At 45.2% G+C, this 18,275-nt stretch overlaps 1 protein-coding gene across 2 annotated transcripts in view; it reads left to right on the top strand.

The window, feature by feature from the left end:
- The window catches only part of EXOC6B (exocyst complex component 6B), a 566,827-nt gene that overhangs the window by 262,576 nt on the left and 285,976 nt on the right, over positions 1-18,275 (top strand). For both annotated transcript variants that reach the window (XM_082264382.1, XM_082264381.1), the window contains exons 9-10: positions 10,024-10,107; positions 13,135-13,181. In XM_082264382.1, the coding sequence (XP_082120508.1) occupies positions 10,024-10,107; positions 13,135-13,181 (131 nt within the window). The remainder of the gene's footprint in view (positions 1-10,023; positions 10,108-13,134; positions 13,182-18,275) is intronic.

Here is an 18,275-nt window from a genome sequence, read left to right as displayed (position 1 = left end):
ATTATCCTGCTGGAAGGAGCCATCAGAAGATGGGGACACTGTAGTCATAAAGGGATGGACATGGTCAGCAACAATACTCAGGTAGGCCGTGGTGTTTAAATGATGCTCAATTGGTACTAAGGGGGCACAGTGTGCCAAAGAAAATATCCCCCACACCATTACACCACCACCACCAGCCTGAACCGGTGATACAAGGCAGGATGGATCCATGCTTTTATGTTTACACCAAATTCTGACCCTAAAATCTGAATGTCGCAGCTGATGTCGAGACTCATCAGACCAGGCAACATTTTTCCAATCTTCTATTGTCCAACTTTGGTGATCCTGTGCGAATTGTAGCCTCAGTTTCCTGTTCTTAGCTGACAGGAGTGGTGTGGTCTTCTGCTACTGTAGCCTGCTTCAGGGTTCATTGTGTTTTGTGTTCAGAGATGGTATTCTGCATACCTTGGTTGTAACAAGTGGTTATTTGAGTTACTGTTGTCTTTTTATCATCTGGAACCATTCTCCTCTGACATCAACAATCAGGGAAGGACTAGGGCAGGGGGTCAAATGCCCCCCCGGGCTACTGTGATGTCCCGTAAAAAGGCTTCACTGCGTCTGCCACAGACATGCCTAAAGGATTCCTGGTGAAGAGAAGTAAAAAGTCCCCACTGCTGACCTACTGAGTGCAGGATGAAGACAAGGAAAAAGTGCAGACCTCCCACCCCAGCACAGATGGTGTAAACTGTGTCTGAGCAGAGGACGGTTCCATGCCCCACTGGAGACTCTCCTCCCCCAGCCAGCCCTGACTGAGCTGTCCAAGCTGCCCCCTGCTGGCCAGGTGGGGAACCTGGGTTCTCTCAGTAGAGAGTACCTGGAGCGGAGCTTCAGCCTAGAATGGGGGTGAGGGGGGGCCGAGTCACTGCACCATGGGCCTCTTGTTTGTACTTGCCCCCTGGGCCAAAAGTTGCCAGTCAGCCCCTGTCAACAAGGCATTTTCCTCCACACAACTGCTGCTCACTGGATATTTTCTCTTTTTCGAACCATTCTCTGTAAACCCGAGAGATGAATGTGTGTGAAAATCCCTGTAGATCAGCAGTTTTTGAAATACTCAGACCAGTCCGTCTGGGCACCAACAACCATGCCATGTTCAAAGTCACCTAACTCCCCTTTCTTCCCCATTCTGATGCTCGGTTTAAAATTCAAGTAGTCTTCTCCACATCTAGATGCCTAAATGCATTGAGTTACTGCCATGTGATTGGCTGATTAGCAATTTGAACAGGTGTACCTAAAAAAGTGGCCGGTGAGTGTGTATAATGTTTTTAATTTGCACTGTGCTGGTCCTGCACTGTCTGGACTTGCTTTGACCGCATACAGTAGACGAGGTCTGAGGCCTCCTTTTCTTGCTTTGACCGCATACAGTAGACGAGGTCTGAGGCCCCCTTTTCTTGCTTTGACCGCATACAGTACACAAGGTCTGAGGCCTCCTTTTCTTGCTTTGACCCCCTTTTCTTGCTTTGACCGCATACAGTAGACGAGGTCCGAGGCCTCCTTTTCTTGCTTTGAACGCATACAGTAGACGAGGTCTGAGGCCCCCTTTTCTTGCTTTGACCACATACAGTAGACGAGGTCCGAGGCCCCCTTTTCTTGCTTTGACCGCATACAGTAGACGAGGTCCGAGGCCCCCTTTTCTTTCTTTGACCGCATACAGTAGACGAGGTCTGAGGCCCCCTTTTCTTGCTTTGACCACATACAGTACACGAGGTCTGAGGCCTCCTTTTCTTGCTTTGACCCCCTTTTCTTGCTTTGACCGCATACAGTAGACGAGGTCTGAAGCCCCCTTTTCTTGCTTTGATCGCATACAGTACACGAGGTCTGAGACCCCCTTTTCTTGCTTTGACCGCATGAGACGAGGTCTGAGGCCCCCTTTTCTTGCTTTGACCGCAGTAGACAAGGTCTGAGGCCCCCTTTTCTTTCAGTGACAGGGTGATGATTAGTGTGTCATGGATGATGCCGGTATTTGATGAGGAAGCAGAAACAATTGTATATTCCCTGTAACTGCTTGTGTTCATTGGAAGGAATGTTTTGGAATGTTCTTATTGTCCGTGACTTTCTGTTTGTCCTGGGGGGACTAGGTCACCGTTCCTGACTCCCTCCTTTGTTTTGCTCCTTTTATTTGAGGTGGGGGGGGGGGGGGCAGCAAACTCCTGGGAGCACCGTGACCCAGATGCCATGCCATTCTCTCCCTTGGTGGTGACCCGCAGATAAGGCCGTCGCTGAGCGATGGCTCGGATCCTGTTTGCCAGCTAGAGGAAGCGGCCTCTTTTGTTTTGTGGAGGAAATATCAGGGGCACAGCCACTGTACTCACTGCCTAATAATAATTATCAGAGCGGCCTGCTTCCAAGCACTACCGTTTGAACTTTTGCCCCGAGGGTCTTGTGTAACACAAACATTTACTTATTTATTATTGTTTTTAATTATTTTTTTTTTTTTACTCTGTGTAACCGACCCCGTAGTCACCTCTCTGTTTCTGGCTGGGGTCTGGCAGGCTTATCGATGGGGCAGAAGTTCATATATTGTACAGGGGGGAGGGGGTCATCTGGCGGTCAGATTCCAGGCACCTGTAAATAAGAACACTGCACATTATCACACAGCCGGCCCGCAGACTTCTCCAGGAAACCCTGAACTTTGTCAGGAAGGTTAGAGAGGGAAAGCACGGGGAGAGGGGAGGTCAGGCCTGGGTTAATGGAGCACTGCGACTGCTGAACTTGAAGCTGCCTAATATAGGCTGATGTTTGTTTGCTGGCAGGTGTGAGTACCTGTCTCCTATTGCACTGGGAATTCCTTTTCTGTGCTAACTCCAGCCACAAGAGAATTAACCACTTCAATACCGGGCACTTTCACCCCCTTCCTGCCCAGGCCAATTTTCAGCTTTTAGTGCTTTTGCAATTTGAATGACATTTGCGCAGGCATGCAACACTGTACCTAAACCAAATTTTGTAATTTTTTTCCCCACAAATAGAGCTTTCTTTTGGTGGTATTTGATCACCGCAAGTTTTTTCTTTTTTTGCTAAACAAATAATAGACCGAAAAGTTTTGAAAAAAAAAAAAAAGTTGTTTAGTTTGTTAGAAAATGTTATAAATAGATATGTTTTTTCCTGCACTGATGAGGCTGCACTGACGGGCACTGATGATGATGAGTCACATATGCAGCACTGATAGGTAGCACTGATATACAGCATTGGTGGGTACTGATAGGTGGCACTGATGGGCATAGGTGAGCATCACTGATTAGATGGCAATGGTGGGTGGCACTGATAGATGGCAATGATGGGCAGCACTGATGAGGAGGGCACTGGCAGACTCCCTGAGCACTGATTGGCATCCGTGGTGGCCATGGGTGGGCATCCCTGGTGGCCATTGGTGGGCAATTCCTGGTGGCTCCAGTGGCATCCCCCAAGGGTCTGCACTGGTAATCAATGCTCTGATTACCAGCACAGACCCCCCCCCCCACCGTCAGGAGAGCTGCTGATCGGCTCTCCTCTACTTGCGCCTGTCAGGCACGAGCTGAGGAAAGCCGATCAGCGGCACTTCCTATTTATTATGTGACCAGCTGTGATTGGACACAGCTGGTCACATGGTAAAGAGCCAATGTCATAGGCTCTTTACCGGGATCGGAGATGCGGTGTGTCAGAGTGACACACCGCAACACCGATCGCCGCTCTACACACCCCCGGGGCGCGCAGAGCGGTCTATCCTGCTGGACGTCATATGACGCCCAGTCAGGATAGTGGAAACCATTTTGCTGACGTAATTTTGCTATATGACGGGCGGGCCGGGGCGGCAAGTAGTTAAAGGTTCAAATTGTATTTTTAAATGACAAACCTGCTCTGTGCAATTGTTTGGCACAGAGCAACCCTGATCCTCCTCTTTTGAGAGCCTTCCCCCGGTGTTCTATCAGAATAGCGCTACCTATCAGATTCTGCAACCGGAAGTGACGTTCGGACTAGAACAACTTACTGCGCATGCGTTCCAACATGGCCGCTATGCGTTTCAGTAGGTTTCCTAATGTGACAGAACACGAAGCAGAGGCGGACATCTTCTTACATCCACGGAAGTCTTGAATTTTACATTTATTTTAGAAGTAAATTCACCTTATATACTGAAATAGACTATTTCACCGCGACTGAGAGCACTGTGCACCGTCCAGCCCTGCAGCAGACTGCCTGTTAAAGTGGAGTTTCGGTCTCAAATGCGACTTTGGGCTATCCGCTTGCTCTGTGTCATCTGTAAAAGAAATGGATAGTCCCAATTTTTTTTTTTTTTTTGTTTTTACTTACCTTGTTATTGAAGAAAATATACTTACCTTTCTTCCACTTCCTCCCTCTGCGGCCGCTGCCCACGCAGTCACTTCCTGCTTGCATTGATTCCTGGGAGCTGAACGTCATCACTCCCAGGAATCAATGCGCCTGCACCGGCCCTGCTCGTTACTTCCGGGGCAGGCGCGTCATTCCCTGCTAAACAGCTTCTGGGCATGCTATCACTGGGTCTAAAATAGGGTATGTAATGAAAACTGAAAGGTTTGTATTTAAAAATGTAATTAGCATGTTGAAAATTGGGGAGGGGATGAACCAGGGAAGGCAAAATATAAGCAGATTAACCTTGAGCTTTACTTTAGGGACTGGTTGGCTTTCTTGATTGTACAGTGGGGAAAATAATTATTTGACCCCCTACAGATTTTGCAAGTTTTCCCACTTACAAAGAAACAAAGGGTCTATACTTGTATTTTAAATGATAGAGACAGAATATCAACCAAAAATCCAGAAAAAAAACACTATACAAATGATATAAATTGAGTTGCAGTTCAGTGAGTTAAACAAATATTTGATCCCCTACCAACCAACAATAATAATGGCTCCCACAGACTGGCTACAGTATGTGCTTATGTGGTACAGAGATTAGTCCTGTCAATTTCGGAAAGGTGCTCCTAACGACATCTCGTTATGTGTATAAAAGACACCTGTCCACAGAATCTTTCTTCCATTCAAACCTTACTATCATGGGCAAGACCAAAGAGCTGTCAAAGGACATCAGGGACAAGATTGTAGACCTGCACAAGGCTGGAATTGGCTACAGGACCATCAGCAAGAAGCTTGGTGGGAAGGAGACAACTGTTGGAGTGATTATTCGCAAATGGAAGAAATACATAATAATCAATTGTCCTCGGTCTGGAGCTCCATGCAAGATTTCGCCTCATGGGGTAAGGATGATCATGAGAAAAGTGTAGGATCAGCCCAGAACTACACGGGAGGAGCAGTTGGGACCACAGTCGCCAAACAAACCATTGATAACACAATACGCCGCCATGGATTGAAATCCTGAAGCGTCTGCAACGTCCCCCTCCTCAAGAAGGCACTGGTACATGCCTGTCTGAAGTTTGCCAATAAACATTTATATGATTCAGAGAAGGATTGGGAGAAAGTGCTGTGGTCAGATGAGGCCAAAATTGAACTCTTTGGCATTAATTTGTCTCGCCGTGTTTGGAGGAAGAAAAATGCTGACTATGACCCTAAGAACACCATCACTACAGTCAAGCACAAAGGTGGAAACATTATGCTTTGGGCCGGTTTCTCTGCTAAAGGCACAGGCCAACTTTGCCGCATTGAGGGGCCAATGGGCGGGGCCATGTATTGTAAAATATTGCAAAAGAACCTTCTTTCCTCAGCCAGAACACTAAAGATGGGTCGTGGATGGGTCTTCCAGCATGACAATGACCCAAAACATAGCGCCAAGGCAACAAAAGAGTGGCTCAAGAAGAAGCACATTAAGGTCATAGAGTGGCGTTGTCAGTCTCTAGAACTTAATGCTATAAAAAAAATTATGGAGGGAGCTGAAACTTTGAGTTGCCAAGCAACAGCCAAGAAACCTTAAGGATTTATAGAATATCTGTAAAGAAGAGTGGAACGAAATCCCTCCTGAGATGTGTGCAAAGCTGGTCACCAACTACAAGAAACTTCTTACCTCTGTGCTTGCCAACAAGGGTTTCTCCTCCAAGCACGAAGTCATATTTTGCTTGGGGATCAAATACTTCTTTTACTCACTAAACTGCAATTTAATTTATAACATTTGTAACATTTTTTTTCCTGGATTTTTGTTTGCTATTCTGTCTTAATGATATAAAATACTCCTATGATAAAAATTAAAGACCCTTCATTTCTTTGTAAGTAGGCAAACTTACAAAATCTGCAGGGGATCAAATCATTATTTTCCCCACTGTACCTGTGTGAAGCACTGCTAGGTGTGTTTGCACGTCCTTGTGACTGAGGAAATCGGTTCTATAAGAAACCACAAGAACAATTTGTATCATTTGTTTAGCTTTATATTATTGATCTTGATAGTCTGATTTGTTGTTGTATTAATGATAACAGTGCTAGTGAAGAGGTTGCTGCCCTCAGTCCTTACTTTTTCTCAGCTGCTCTCTGGGTGAGAGATGCCAGATGTGACCCCTGAGCCGTCTATCTGCCCATCTCTTGCTCTGCTCCATGCCTGTAAACACCAGTGTGAGATCATAGAGGACAGGCCCAGCTCAGATACTTTGTGCTAGGCAGCGATAAGGACACAGGAAAAAACCATTAGGAGGGCAGTGGCCTTTGATAACCCGCAGTCTGCTACGTGCTAATGGGACTGCTACTGTTCCCTGGAGGACAGCAGCGCTGTGAACTTGTTATGTTGTCCTACTAAGTGCTTGTGTGACCCCTGTGACCCGAAAGAGACATGGAGCAGATTGAGTTACATGCTCCTTGTTTTCTGGAAAGGACTAATGGTTATATTCCTTCTCTTCACCTTCTCTGGAGGCTTCGGACAAATGCCACTGAGCTCTGCCTGTTTATAAAGACCCGTGAAACCCTTGCTTTTGGTTTCATCTCACCTCGCTCTGATTATCTGATAGGTTTCTCTATAGTAACTTCAAGTTAAAATTGTGATATCTAAATTAAGTGACTTTTTTTTTTTTTTGTGGACGATGCACTATTTAGGATGATGCAAATTATCAACAGCAGCAGAAAAAAATTGTATTTAGAGTTCTCTGTCAATGATATCTGTCTACAAGATAGATTATACAGTATACATATAAGGTGTGTTGTATTATTTGCATTTTAATATCACTACGGTCGCTTCGTTTTTCATATATTTATTTGTAAAAAAAGAAAAAATCATTTTTCTTCCACGTCACAATGATGTGCCACGTTGTGTCGGTCTATCACATAAAATCCCAATAAAATATATTTACATTTTTGGTTGTAACATGACAAAATGTGGAAAATGTCAAGGGGTATGAATAATGTTTCAAGACCCTGTATTAGGTGCATTTCATGAATGAGTGTTTGCTAAGGACTGTAGCGATATTAAAATGTGAATAATACAACACACCGTACAAATATCCGCTACTACAGTAAGTAACAAAACTTAAAGAAGTACAGCCAAAGCTTGTTTTGCTGCACTTTTCCCATGGATCACAGGAGCTCAGTTCGTTCTGCACTCCTGTGACCCATTTTCAGCTGAAGCCCGCTGTCTGCTAACATCAGAGCCAGTCCAGGCTGAGGCAAAATCGTGACAATATGGTCGGGATCCGCCCACAACCCTGAACCGGAAGCTGGCTCAACCTCTCAGCGAGCCTGAGCTGGCTGCTCCCATTCCACAGCCCAGCTCTTCAGTGAGCGAGGGGGCAGAGCAGAGAGCTAACGGACAGTCTCCACGAGCAGGTGACTGTAACGGACAGTCACCTGCTCGGTTCCCAGTAGGGATCGACCAATTATTGCTCGGTTCCCAGCAGGGGTCGACCGATTATTGGCAATGCCGATATATCGAGGGCCGATCTGCACTTTCCCCGATGTATCAGAATCGGCCCCTGAGGTTACCGAAATTGCTGATATTTCGGCAAAGTGCATGTACCGGAGTGATGCCTGCAGCTAGAGGCATCACCCCGGTACCGGCGTCCATAACCGACAGTCGGCTGTATTGTAATCACAACCGATGCGGCTGAGAAGCTGCTCGGCTGTCATTACATGGAGAGGGAGGGGATGTCCCCCCTTCCGCGACTGGCCCGAATCTCCTGTCCCACCAGCCTGCACGGCCGCTGAAGAGAAGACCCGATCAAAGCCGCATTCAGCTCTAATCGGGTCTCCATGTAAAACCTGGAAGTGATGTCATGACATCACTTCCGGGTACTCGGCGCCAAATTAAAAAAAATTACAGTATTCAAAACAGCCAAACTTTGAATGCTTTTAAGTGCAGAAGAGGGGTTTGGGGGTATTTTAGACCCCCAGATCCCTCCACAAGAGTAGCTGTAAAACAAAAAAAAAAAAAAAATTTTAATGTACGAAAATATCGGCCAATATTGGCCGATACCGATATGCGATGACCAAAATATCGGTATCGGCAATAAAAAAACTATATTGGTCGATCACTAGTTCCCAGTCTTAGAGCTAGTGGGGGGACAGATACAGCATCAGAGCGGTCTACTTAATTTAAAAGTAACATTACCCTGCAAACATGTATTATCAGCCAATCGGATATAAGCCAATGGGCCTCTCGCCTTCAACTACCGATAAATGCTAATTACACACTCCCCTCCTCTGAATTCTAGTAAAGGCTATTGGCCGGCACTCCTCTTTCAGTTGGTTTAAAGGTTAATGATCTGCTCCTCACAAGTTGGTGTAAAGGCTTATTGCCTGTTCTGCTGTCAGTAAATACTTTTTTTTTCACATTCATCCTCCGTGTGCTGTGTAAGTTAATATCCCACTCTTCTCCTCAGATTGATGTAAATGCTATTGGCCCACTCTCCTCCTCCAGTTTCCCAATGGCCTGTTCACCTTCTCCATTTGCTTGGGAATGCAAAAGGCCCATTTTCCTTCTCAAATTATTGGTAAATGCTAATGGCCCACTCTCCTCCTCCTCCAATAGGCAGTGAATGCTAATGATCTGCTCTCCTTATCCAATTGGGTTAAATGCTAATGGCCCGCTTTTCTCTTCCTATTTGTGAATGCTAATAGCCCACTCTGCGCCTCCAATTGCAGGTGAATGCTAATGGATCACTCTTCTCCTCCAGTTGGTGTAAATGCTAATTGCCTGCTGTCCACCTCAATAAATGTGAATAGCCCGCTCTTTTCCTCCAATTGGTGTAATTGCTAATTGCCCACCATGCTCTTCCAGTTGCTGGTAAATGCTAAGAAGCCGCTCTTTTAATCTAATTGAAGGTAAAGGCTAATGGTCCTCCTGCAATTGATGGTAAATACTAATTTCTCACTCCTTCTGCCCTCAGTCCTCACTGTTTGCTACTTCGTGTGCTGGTCTAGGCTGATAACTTGCTCTTCTCCTCCAGATAATTCTCTAGTTTTGTGTGTGTGTGTAGGAAGGCCCTGCCTACTGATGCATTTCGTCATAGGTTGACTTAATCAAGGGAATGTTACAGTATTGTTTTTAACCTTTGTAAATGGCCCTTGTTATTTGTAAAGTAATGAAATAATCAGACTATAATTTTAGTCAAGAACATCGATGATTTCTGTGCGTTGGTTTGTATAACTAACCTTTATGACATCTATTTCTAATTACTGAGATAGGCCATCCAAAACAATTGCTGAAATCCCTATGTTAGGGAGAAGTAGCATTGTGTCCTCTTTACTGTAGTAAGCCCATTATTTTCATTACTGTAATAAGAAACGTTTAACCCCTGGCATCTTTCTAGATCAACCAGGTTTATCATTCATGTCGAACAAATACCTTTTAGGGGATGCCGATACTTTGATCTCTGACTCTATACATACCTCTGGGAAAACCAATGAGGCAATTACAGGAGCAGAGGGATGAGGGCACCTGCAAATTGCAGTAAGGCTTTGTTCACACCTATCTCTTGGGATCCAAGCTTTGGGGCTCACACTGGCTGTACATATCCGGAACAAAAAGTCACTTTGAATTGCAGTAGTCTTATCCTAATTATGCCCAATTACTTTATTGCTGTTTGTAATGATTTTGTCTTCTTATCTCAGGGTTCCCGTGAGGTCTTTGAGAACTACTACCGGAAACAGAGGAGAAAGCAAGCCAGACTTGTGCTCCTGCCACCGTCCAACATGGTAACTTCTTTGGGTTGGTTGAGGGGTGTCGATTACTGCATTTGCCATATAGAATATTAGAGAGTGGTGCATTAGTACATGAACTGTGTAGAATATTTGAGAGGTCTTCATTAGTACATAAACTATGTGGGATCTTTCAGTTTAGTAGGTGAACTTTGGGGAATGTTTGAGGGGTGTCCATTAGTACATGAGCTGTATAGAATGTTTGAGAGGTGTGTGTTAGTACATGAACTGTGTAGACAGTTTGAAGGGTGTCCATTAGTACATGAACTTTGTGGAATGTTTAAGGGGTGTCTATTTGAACTGTGTGGAGTGTTTGAGGGGTGTCCAATAGTACATAAGCTGTGTAGAATGTTTGAGGGGTGTCAATGAGTATTTGAGCTGAGAACAATATTTGTGAGATGTCCATTAGTTTGAGCTGTGTAGAATGTTGAAGGGAGTCCATTAAAGAGCTGTGTAGAATGTTTGAGGTGGGTCCATTAGTTTGAGCTGTGTAGAATGATTGAGGGGTGTCAATGAGCACATGAGCTATGTAGAATGATTGAGGGGCGTCAATGAGTACATGAGCTGTGTAGAACGATTGAGGGGTGTCAATGAGCACGTGAGCTGTGTAGAACGATTGAGGGATGTCAATGAGTACATGAGCTGTGTAGAACGATTGAGGGGTGTCAATGAGTACATGAGCTGTGTAGAATGATTGAGGGGTGTCAATGAGTACATGAGCTGTGTAGAATGATTGAGGGGTGTCAATGCGTACGTGAGCTGTGTAGAATGATTGAGGGGTGTCAATGCGTACGTGAGCTGTGTAGAATGATTGAGGGGTGTCAATGAGCACATGAGCTGTGTAGAATGATTGAGGGGTGTCAATGAGCACATGAGCTGTGTAGAATGATTGAGGGGTGTCAATGAGTACATGAGCTGTGTAGAATGATTGAGGGGTGTCAATGCGTACGTGAGCTGTGTAGAATGATTGAGGGGTGTCAATGAGCACGTGAGCTGTGTAGAATGATTGAGGGGTGTCAATGAGCACGTGAGCTGTGTAGAATGATTGAGGGGTGTCAATGAGTACATGAGCTGCGTAGACTATTTGTGACAATTTGTGTGATTATTGTGAGGAGTCCATGAGCTGTGTAGAAGGTTTTAGTGGGTACATTAATATATGGGCTGTGTAGAAGGTTTGAGGGGTGTCCATTGTTATATGAGCTATTTATAAGGTTTGAGGGGTGTCCGTTAGTATATGAGCGGTATATAAGGTTTGAGGGTTGTCCATTAGTACATGAGCTGTGTAGACTATTTGTGAGGTGTCCATTACATGAGCTGTGTACAATGTTTGAGGTGGATCCATTAGTACATGAACTTTGTGGAATGTTTGAGCTGTGTAGGATGTTTGAGGGGCGTCCATTAGTATGAGATTAATGTTTGCAATGTTGAGGGGTCTCCTTGAGTACATAAGCAGTTTAGAATGTTTGGGGGGGGGGGGGGTGTATTAATGATTACATGAGTTGTGTAGACTATTTATGGGATGTCCGTTGGTACATGAGCTGTGTAGAATGTGAGAGGACTTCCATGAGTTCGAGAGCTGTGTAGAATGTTTGGAGAGTGTCTATGAGTACATAAGCTTTGTATAATGTTTGAGGGGTGTCTATTAGTTTATGAAATGTGTGGGGTGTTTAAAGGGTGTCCATTAGTAAATGAGCTGGGTAGAATGATTGAGGGGTGTCAATGAGTACATGAGCTACGTAGAATGATTTAAGGGTGACAGAGTACAGGAGCCATGTAAAGTGATTGAGGGGTGACAATGAGTACATAAGCTGTGTAGACTATTTGTGAGATGTCCATTAGTGCATGAGCTGTGTAGAAGATTTGAGGTGGGTCCATTAGTACATGAACTTTGTGGAATGTTTGAGGTGGGTCCATTACTATACGAGCTATGTATAAGGTTTGAGGGGTGTCCATTAGTATATGAGCTGTGTAAAAGGTTTGAGGGGTGTCCATTAGTATATGAGCTGTGTATAAGGTTTGAGGGGTGTCAATTAGTATGTGAGCTTTGCATAAGGTTTGAGGGGTGTCCTTTAGTACATGAGCTGTGTAGAATGTTGAGGGCTGTCCATTCCTTTATGTGCTGTGTTAAGCAGCATTCATGTTCCAACCAGCAAATAGTATAGAAGCAGACCTAAATTAAAAACTGTATTGTGAAAAGGGTGATGGCAAAGTAGAAAATCATACCTTTCATTATAAAAGCTGAATTCTGCCCCTGAATGGCGAGACAACCAATGATTTGTGTGATTTCTATTAATAGAGCACTGTTCAGCCACAGCCAACGATTGGCCAGCTGTGCGTAAATACTACCCCCCAGGCCTATTCAGCATCTGGTCACGTGACTGTTAGTGAAGAACCCAAATTGAAGGAGTAGGGAGGGTGTCTAAGAAGTGTGCCAAAGGAAGAGATTGCAGGAAAGCAGTCCTAGTCCAGCGAGCAAACAGGTGACAGAGAAAGCTGTAGAAATAAATTCTGTTGTCACCCCTCTGGCTATACAGTATGGCAGGATTGTGTGAATCACAAGACTGGCTGAACAGATTTTAGATAAAATAGATATTGGCATGGGTTCTGTTTTATGTGTGCTATAATATTTGCACACTTTATGAAAGGATCAGGCAGCCCAAGTCATATTTCTATTTCCAACTGGTGGAGAGGTAAACCGCCTCCCAGTTCCTTCTGTTTCTCAGGGTCCCTATTGGTGAGATCTCTACACTGACATCCTAAGTCTGCACACCTGCTGTTTCCATTATGGGGGTTTCCACCACCCCTGCTGTATTTGTAATGTTTATATATTAGGGACCAGCACTGCAAGGTTTGCACAGACTATGGCCATACGATATCATCATCTGAACCCTCATATATAGGAAGGTGGAAGGTAACTCATTCTACTAACCTCCACCTATAACTTAAATATCACTTTTTGAGCAGGCAGTGCAGCCCCTTGTGTATTGATTGCTGAGGCTTACATTGTTGTCTTCTCTCTTCTAGCACGAGACTTTGGATGGATATAGGAAATACTTCCATCAAATAGTAGGGTAAGTAGACCTAACATGGGTATGAGCAATCCGCTGCCTCTAATAGTCTGTATCTCTCCACAACAGCAAATCATATTTTCTCTTCCATTCCCCCATATTGCAGTTGGAGATTTTTTTCCCACTTTAGACATTGTCACATTTTTCCACCTTTGGTGGAATCATCATCACATGTTTTCATAGACAGCGTTATGTAGTTAAGAGAAGTATGGGTCACAACAGTGCACTTACCTTCGTTCTCCTGTGACCCAGAGTCAGCTGATGGCATGCTGTTGCCTGCTAGCAGTTCAGGAACAGTGCTGCGCCAGGCTCTGGAAGGATTGTGACAATATTGATGGGATCCATTTGGCTACCTAACTGACAGCTGGCTCTGCCTTTCAGCACATTGAATCCAGCTGCGCCCTCCCAAGCCAGGAGCTTAAGTGAGCTCTGGAGGAGCAGACCGTGAACTGAGAGATCAGCAGTCATTTGATCGCTCTGTTCTTGGTCCTAGCTGATGTTGGACAGCTGCATCTTGGCACTAATGATGCTGAGTCTGCAATATACTGCATTACCTATTGAACATGTTACCTTATATTCCTTCACAGATTTATTTCACATCATTCTATGGGTGGGAATATTCTTGCTAGCTGTTATAAAGACCATATATATATATATGTGCAAAGCAAAACACATTTCACTTAGTATAACTAAGGTCAAAACTTTTTTTTTTGGATAGAGTGGAGAGGTATTAAAACTCCTGTCAGTTTTTATTGGCATTTCACCAGGGACCCCTTCTCACAGGAATTTGGGTTAAGCTATTGGCTACCCCTAGGTCATTCAGCAGGTACTTGCAGATGGAGAGGAGAGTTGGTGCCAAGAAAACAAGGAACTAGAGTGTGACAGAGGCTCTGGGTGACTGGGGGCAGGATTGAGGCTGGAGGCTGCAAGTGCTGGGGAGATGCTGCAGAGGCTCACTCTGGAAGCAGCTGGGGTGTAGCAGAGGTGCAGCAGGGTCTGTGGATGTAGGTCTTGGGTCCACTCTGAGCATCCTCTCTGTCCCTACAGTGCTCACCAGAACACTGGGCTGTGGAGGGGTGAGTGTGGCTGGCTCAGGTTCTCAGGGGCCCACTAAGAGGTTGAGCCAGCTGTTGGCCAGGCATGTGGGCAGATACCCACATTATTGTTGGGGTCCCTGCAGAGCTCTGTGACGTTAGCTGACAGCGGGTTTAGACTGCTGTTGGCTGAATATGGATCACAGGATTGCAGAACTAAGTGTGCTACTGTGACCCACAGGAAAAGTATGGCCAATAAAGCTTTGGCCCTACCTCTCCTTTAATCATAAAGGATGTAAACCACCACAATAAAAAGAAAAAATTGGCCCCTCCAGGAGATTTTAGCCATAAGCATGCCATAATAGCACAGTATGCAATCTCCTCCAGCACTGCGATGTTCATGCTCCCCCCTGCCACTTGCACTCCCATTTTCTCCCTGTCTAATGTGCTCTGAGTCTTTGGCCTGTTGATTGACCGGCCTACGATGATTTAATTGCCATGCATGCACATTGGAGTTACTGTATTTCATCCCAGCACAAAACCATGCTGAGACTGTACACTGAGCTGTGTGTAGAGCATGGGTGTCCAACCTGTGGCCCTCCAGCTGTTGAGAAACCGCAGGACCCAAGAAGCATTGCAAGGAAAGTCCCTTGAGGAATTGCAAGGCTGACAGTTGCAAGTATGACTCCAAATGGCACAAGCATGATGGGACTTGGCTTCCAAAGGCAGAGGCATGATGGAACGTGGCTCCCAAAGGCAGAGGCATGATGGAACGTGGCTCCCAAAGGCAGAGGCATGATGGAACGTGGCTCCCAAAGGCAGAGGCATGATGGAACGTGGCTCCCAAAGGGAGAGGCATGATGGAACGTGGCTCCCAAAGGCAGAGGCATGATGGAACGTGGCTCCCAAAGGCAGAGGCATGATGGAACGTGGCTCCCAAAGGCAGAGGCATGATGGAACGTGGCTCCCAAAGGCAGAGGCATGATGGAACGTGGCTCCCAAAGGCAGAGGCATGATGGAACGTGGCTCCCAAAGGCAGAGGCATGATGGAACGTGGCTCCCAAAGGCAGAGGCATGATGGAACGTGGCTCCCAAAGGCAGAGGCATGATGGAACGGGGCTCCCAAAGGCAGAGGCATGGTGGAACGTGGCTCCCAATGGCAGAGGCATGATGGAACGTGGCTCCCAATGGCAGAGGCATGATGGAACGTGGCTCCCAAAGGCAGAGGCATGATGGAACGTGGCTCCCAAAGGCACATGCATGGTGGAACTTGGCTCCCAAAGGCACATGCATGGTGGAACTTGGCTCTCAAAGGAACATGCATGGTGGAACTTGGCTCTGAAAGGCACATGCATGATTGGACTTGGCTCCCCAAGGCGCATGCATGATGGAACTTGGCTCCCCAAGGCACATGCATGATGGAACTTGGCTCCCAAAGGCACATGCATGATGGGACTTGGCTCCCAAAGGCACATGCATGATGGGACTTGGCTCTCAAAGGCACATGCATGATGGGACTTGGCTCTCAAAGGCACATGCATGATGGGACTTGGCTCCAAAAGGCAGAAGCATGATGGGACTTGGCTCCCAAAGGCACAGGCACGATGGGACTTGGCTTCCAAAGGCACAGGCATGATGGACTAAAGATTCACAAGGAGGGAGCCGCTCAGGTGTATGCAATCCAATAATCAGAGGTCTGGTGCACGTCAGATCCGCAATCCCGATAGCAATTTCCACTTAAAAGATGAGAGACTGCACTCCGACTTGAAAGCGTTGACAGTTTAATTCATAAATCCATAACAAAGACATCAGGGACAGGAGCCAAAAAGTTGACGCGTTTCACTAAATTACATTCGTTTAATCCTAACCATGAGCATGGAAAGACAGCATAAATAGTATCCAGCAGCTGAAAGCTATCAATGCAAATTGCAAGCAATGATATCAATTAATGACGTATATATACCTCTTGCAGTAAATACTCCACAAAGCGAAAAAGAAAAGAGGAATAAGAAAACTTAAATCTTCCCCCACATATATATATAAAATAAGAAGTATGTGACCAAAGGAATTATATAATGAGAAAATGGTGATATAACTGTAAATAAAAATATAAACGTAAATTTGAAAAAATATAATAAAAAATGTTATCATTTCATATAGAAAAATGGGGAAGTTTTTATGAAGGGAGAGAAATCAATTGAAAAAAAGAAAAAAGTGTCACTAAATGAATCATGTATTGAAAATCAATTGAAAATCAAAAAATGAATATAAATAGAATTATGTCTAATAGATACATGTACATAATACATATACAATCAGTGTCAATACTAATCTTAAGTACAAAAATGTGCAACTATAAATGCATATTTAATCCGTATTCATTTCACAAATATTTGTATAAAAATTATATATTTTATCTATGCTCTTCCTTCATAAACAACGACGACCCAGTCAGACACAGCCTTCTCATCTAGAATGAAAAGTATAAGTCAAAAATATTATCCAAGCAGCTCTTCTATCAAAAATTATCAGAAGGGTTATCCCAAACCGCTATTTCAAAAACACTCTTTGGGGACTGTTTCTTCAAGACTATTTGCTCAAATATATATTTGGGAACCATTATTAAAACCATTACCAAAAGTCTTTTTGAGAACTTGACCCTTAATGTCACCAAGATGTTCCCTAAATCTATCTTTTAATTTCCAAGATGTTCTGCCCACATACTGTACAGAGCACATCTTACATGTAATCAAATAAATCAGAAACCTCGTATTACAATTAAAACAGGCATTATGGGACATGGCTTCCAAAGGCACAGCCATGATGGGACTTGGCTGCCAAAGGCACAGCCATGATGGGACTTGGCTGCCAAAGGCACAGCCATGATGGGACTTGGCTGCCAAAGGCACAGCCATGATGGGACTTGGCTGCCAAAGGCACAGCCATGATGGGACTTGGCTCCCAAAGGCACAGCCATGATGGGACTTGGCTCCCAAAGGCACAGCCATGATGGGACTTGGCTCCCAAAGGCACAGCCATGATGGGACTTGGCTCCCAAAGGCACAGCCATGATGGGACTTGGCTCCCAAAGGCACAGCCATGATGGGACTTGGCTCCCAAAGGCACAGCCATGATGGAACTTGGCTCCCAAAGGCACAGAGGCACAGACATGATGGGACTTGGCTCCCAAAGGCACAGGCATGATGGGACTTGGCTCCCAAAGGCACAGGCATGATGGAACGTGGCTCCCAAAGGCAGAGGCATGATGGAACGTGGCTCCCAAAGGCACATGCATGGTGGAACTTGGCTCTCAAAGGCACATGCATGGTGGAACTTGGCTCTGAAAGGCACATGCATGATTGGACTTGGCTCCCCAAGGCACATGCATGATGGAACTTGGCTCCCCAAGGCACATGCATGATGGAACTTGGCTCCCAAAGGCACATGCATGATGGGACTTGGCTCCCAAAGGCACATGCATGATGGGACTTGGCTCCCAAAGGCACATGCATGATGGGACTTGGCTCTCAAAGGCACATGCATGATGGGACTTGGCTCCAAAAGGCAGAGGCATGATGGGACTTGGCTCCCAAAGGCACAGGCCTGATAGGACTTGGCTCCCAAAGGCACAGGCACGATGGGACTTGGCTTCCAAAGGCACAGGCATGATGGACTAAAGATTCACAAGGAGGGAGCCGCTCAGGTGTATGCAATCCAATAATCAGAGGTCTGGTGCACGTCAGATCCGCAATCCAGATAGCAATTTCCACTTAAAAGATGAGAGACTGCACTCCGACTTGAAAGCGTTGACAGTTTAATTCATAAATCCATAACAAAGACATCAGGGACAGGAGCCAAAAAGTTGACGCGTTTCACTAAATTACATTCGTTTAATCCTAACCATGAGCATGGAAAGACAGCATAAATAGTATCCAGCAGCTGAAAGCTATCAATGCAAATTGCAAGCAATGATATCAATTAATGACGTATATATACCTCTTGCAGTAAATACTCCACAAAGCGAAAAAGAAAAGAGGAATAAGAAAACTTAAATCTTCCCCCA

This window comes from Pelophylax lessonae (assembly GCF_965119305.1).
Source record: "Pelophylax lessonae genome assembly, chromosome: 1".
Taxonomy (NCBI): Eukaryota; Metazoa; Chordata; class Amphibia; order Anura; family Ranidae; genus Pelophylax; species Pelophylax lessonae.
This window is presented reverse-complemented; position numbering and strand designations above follow the sequence as displayed.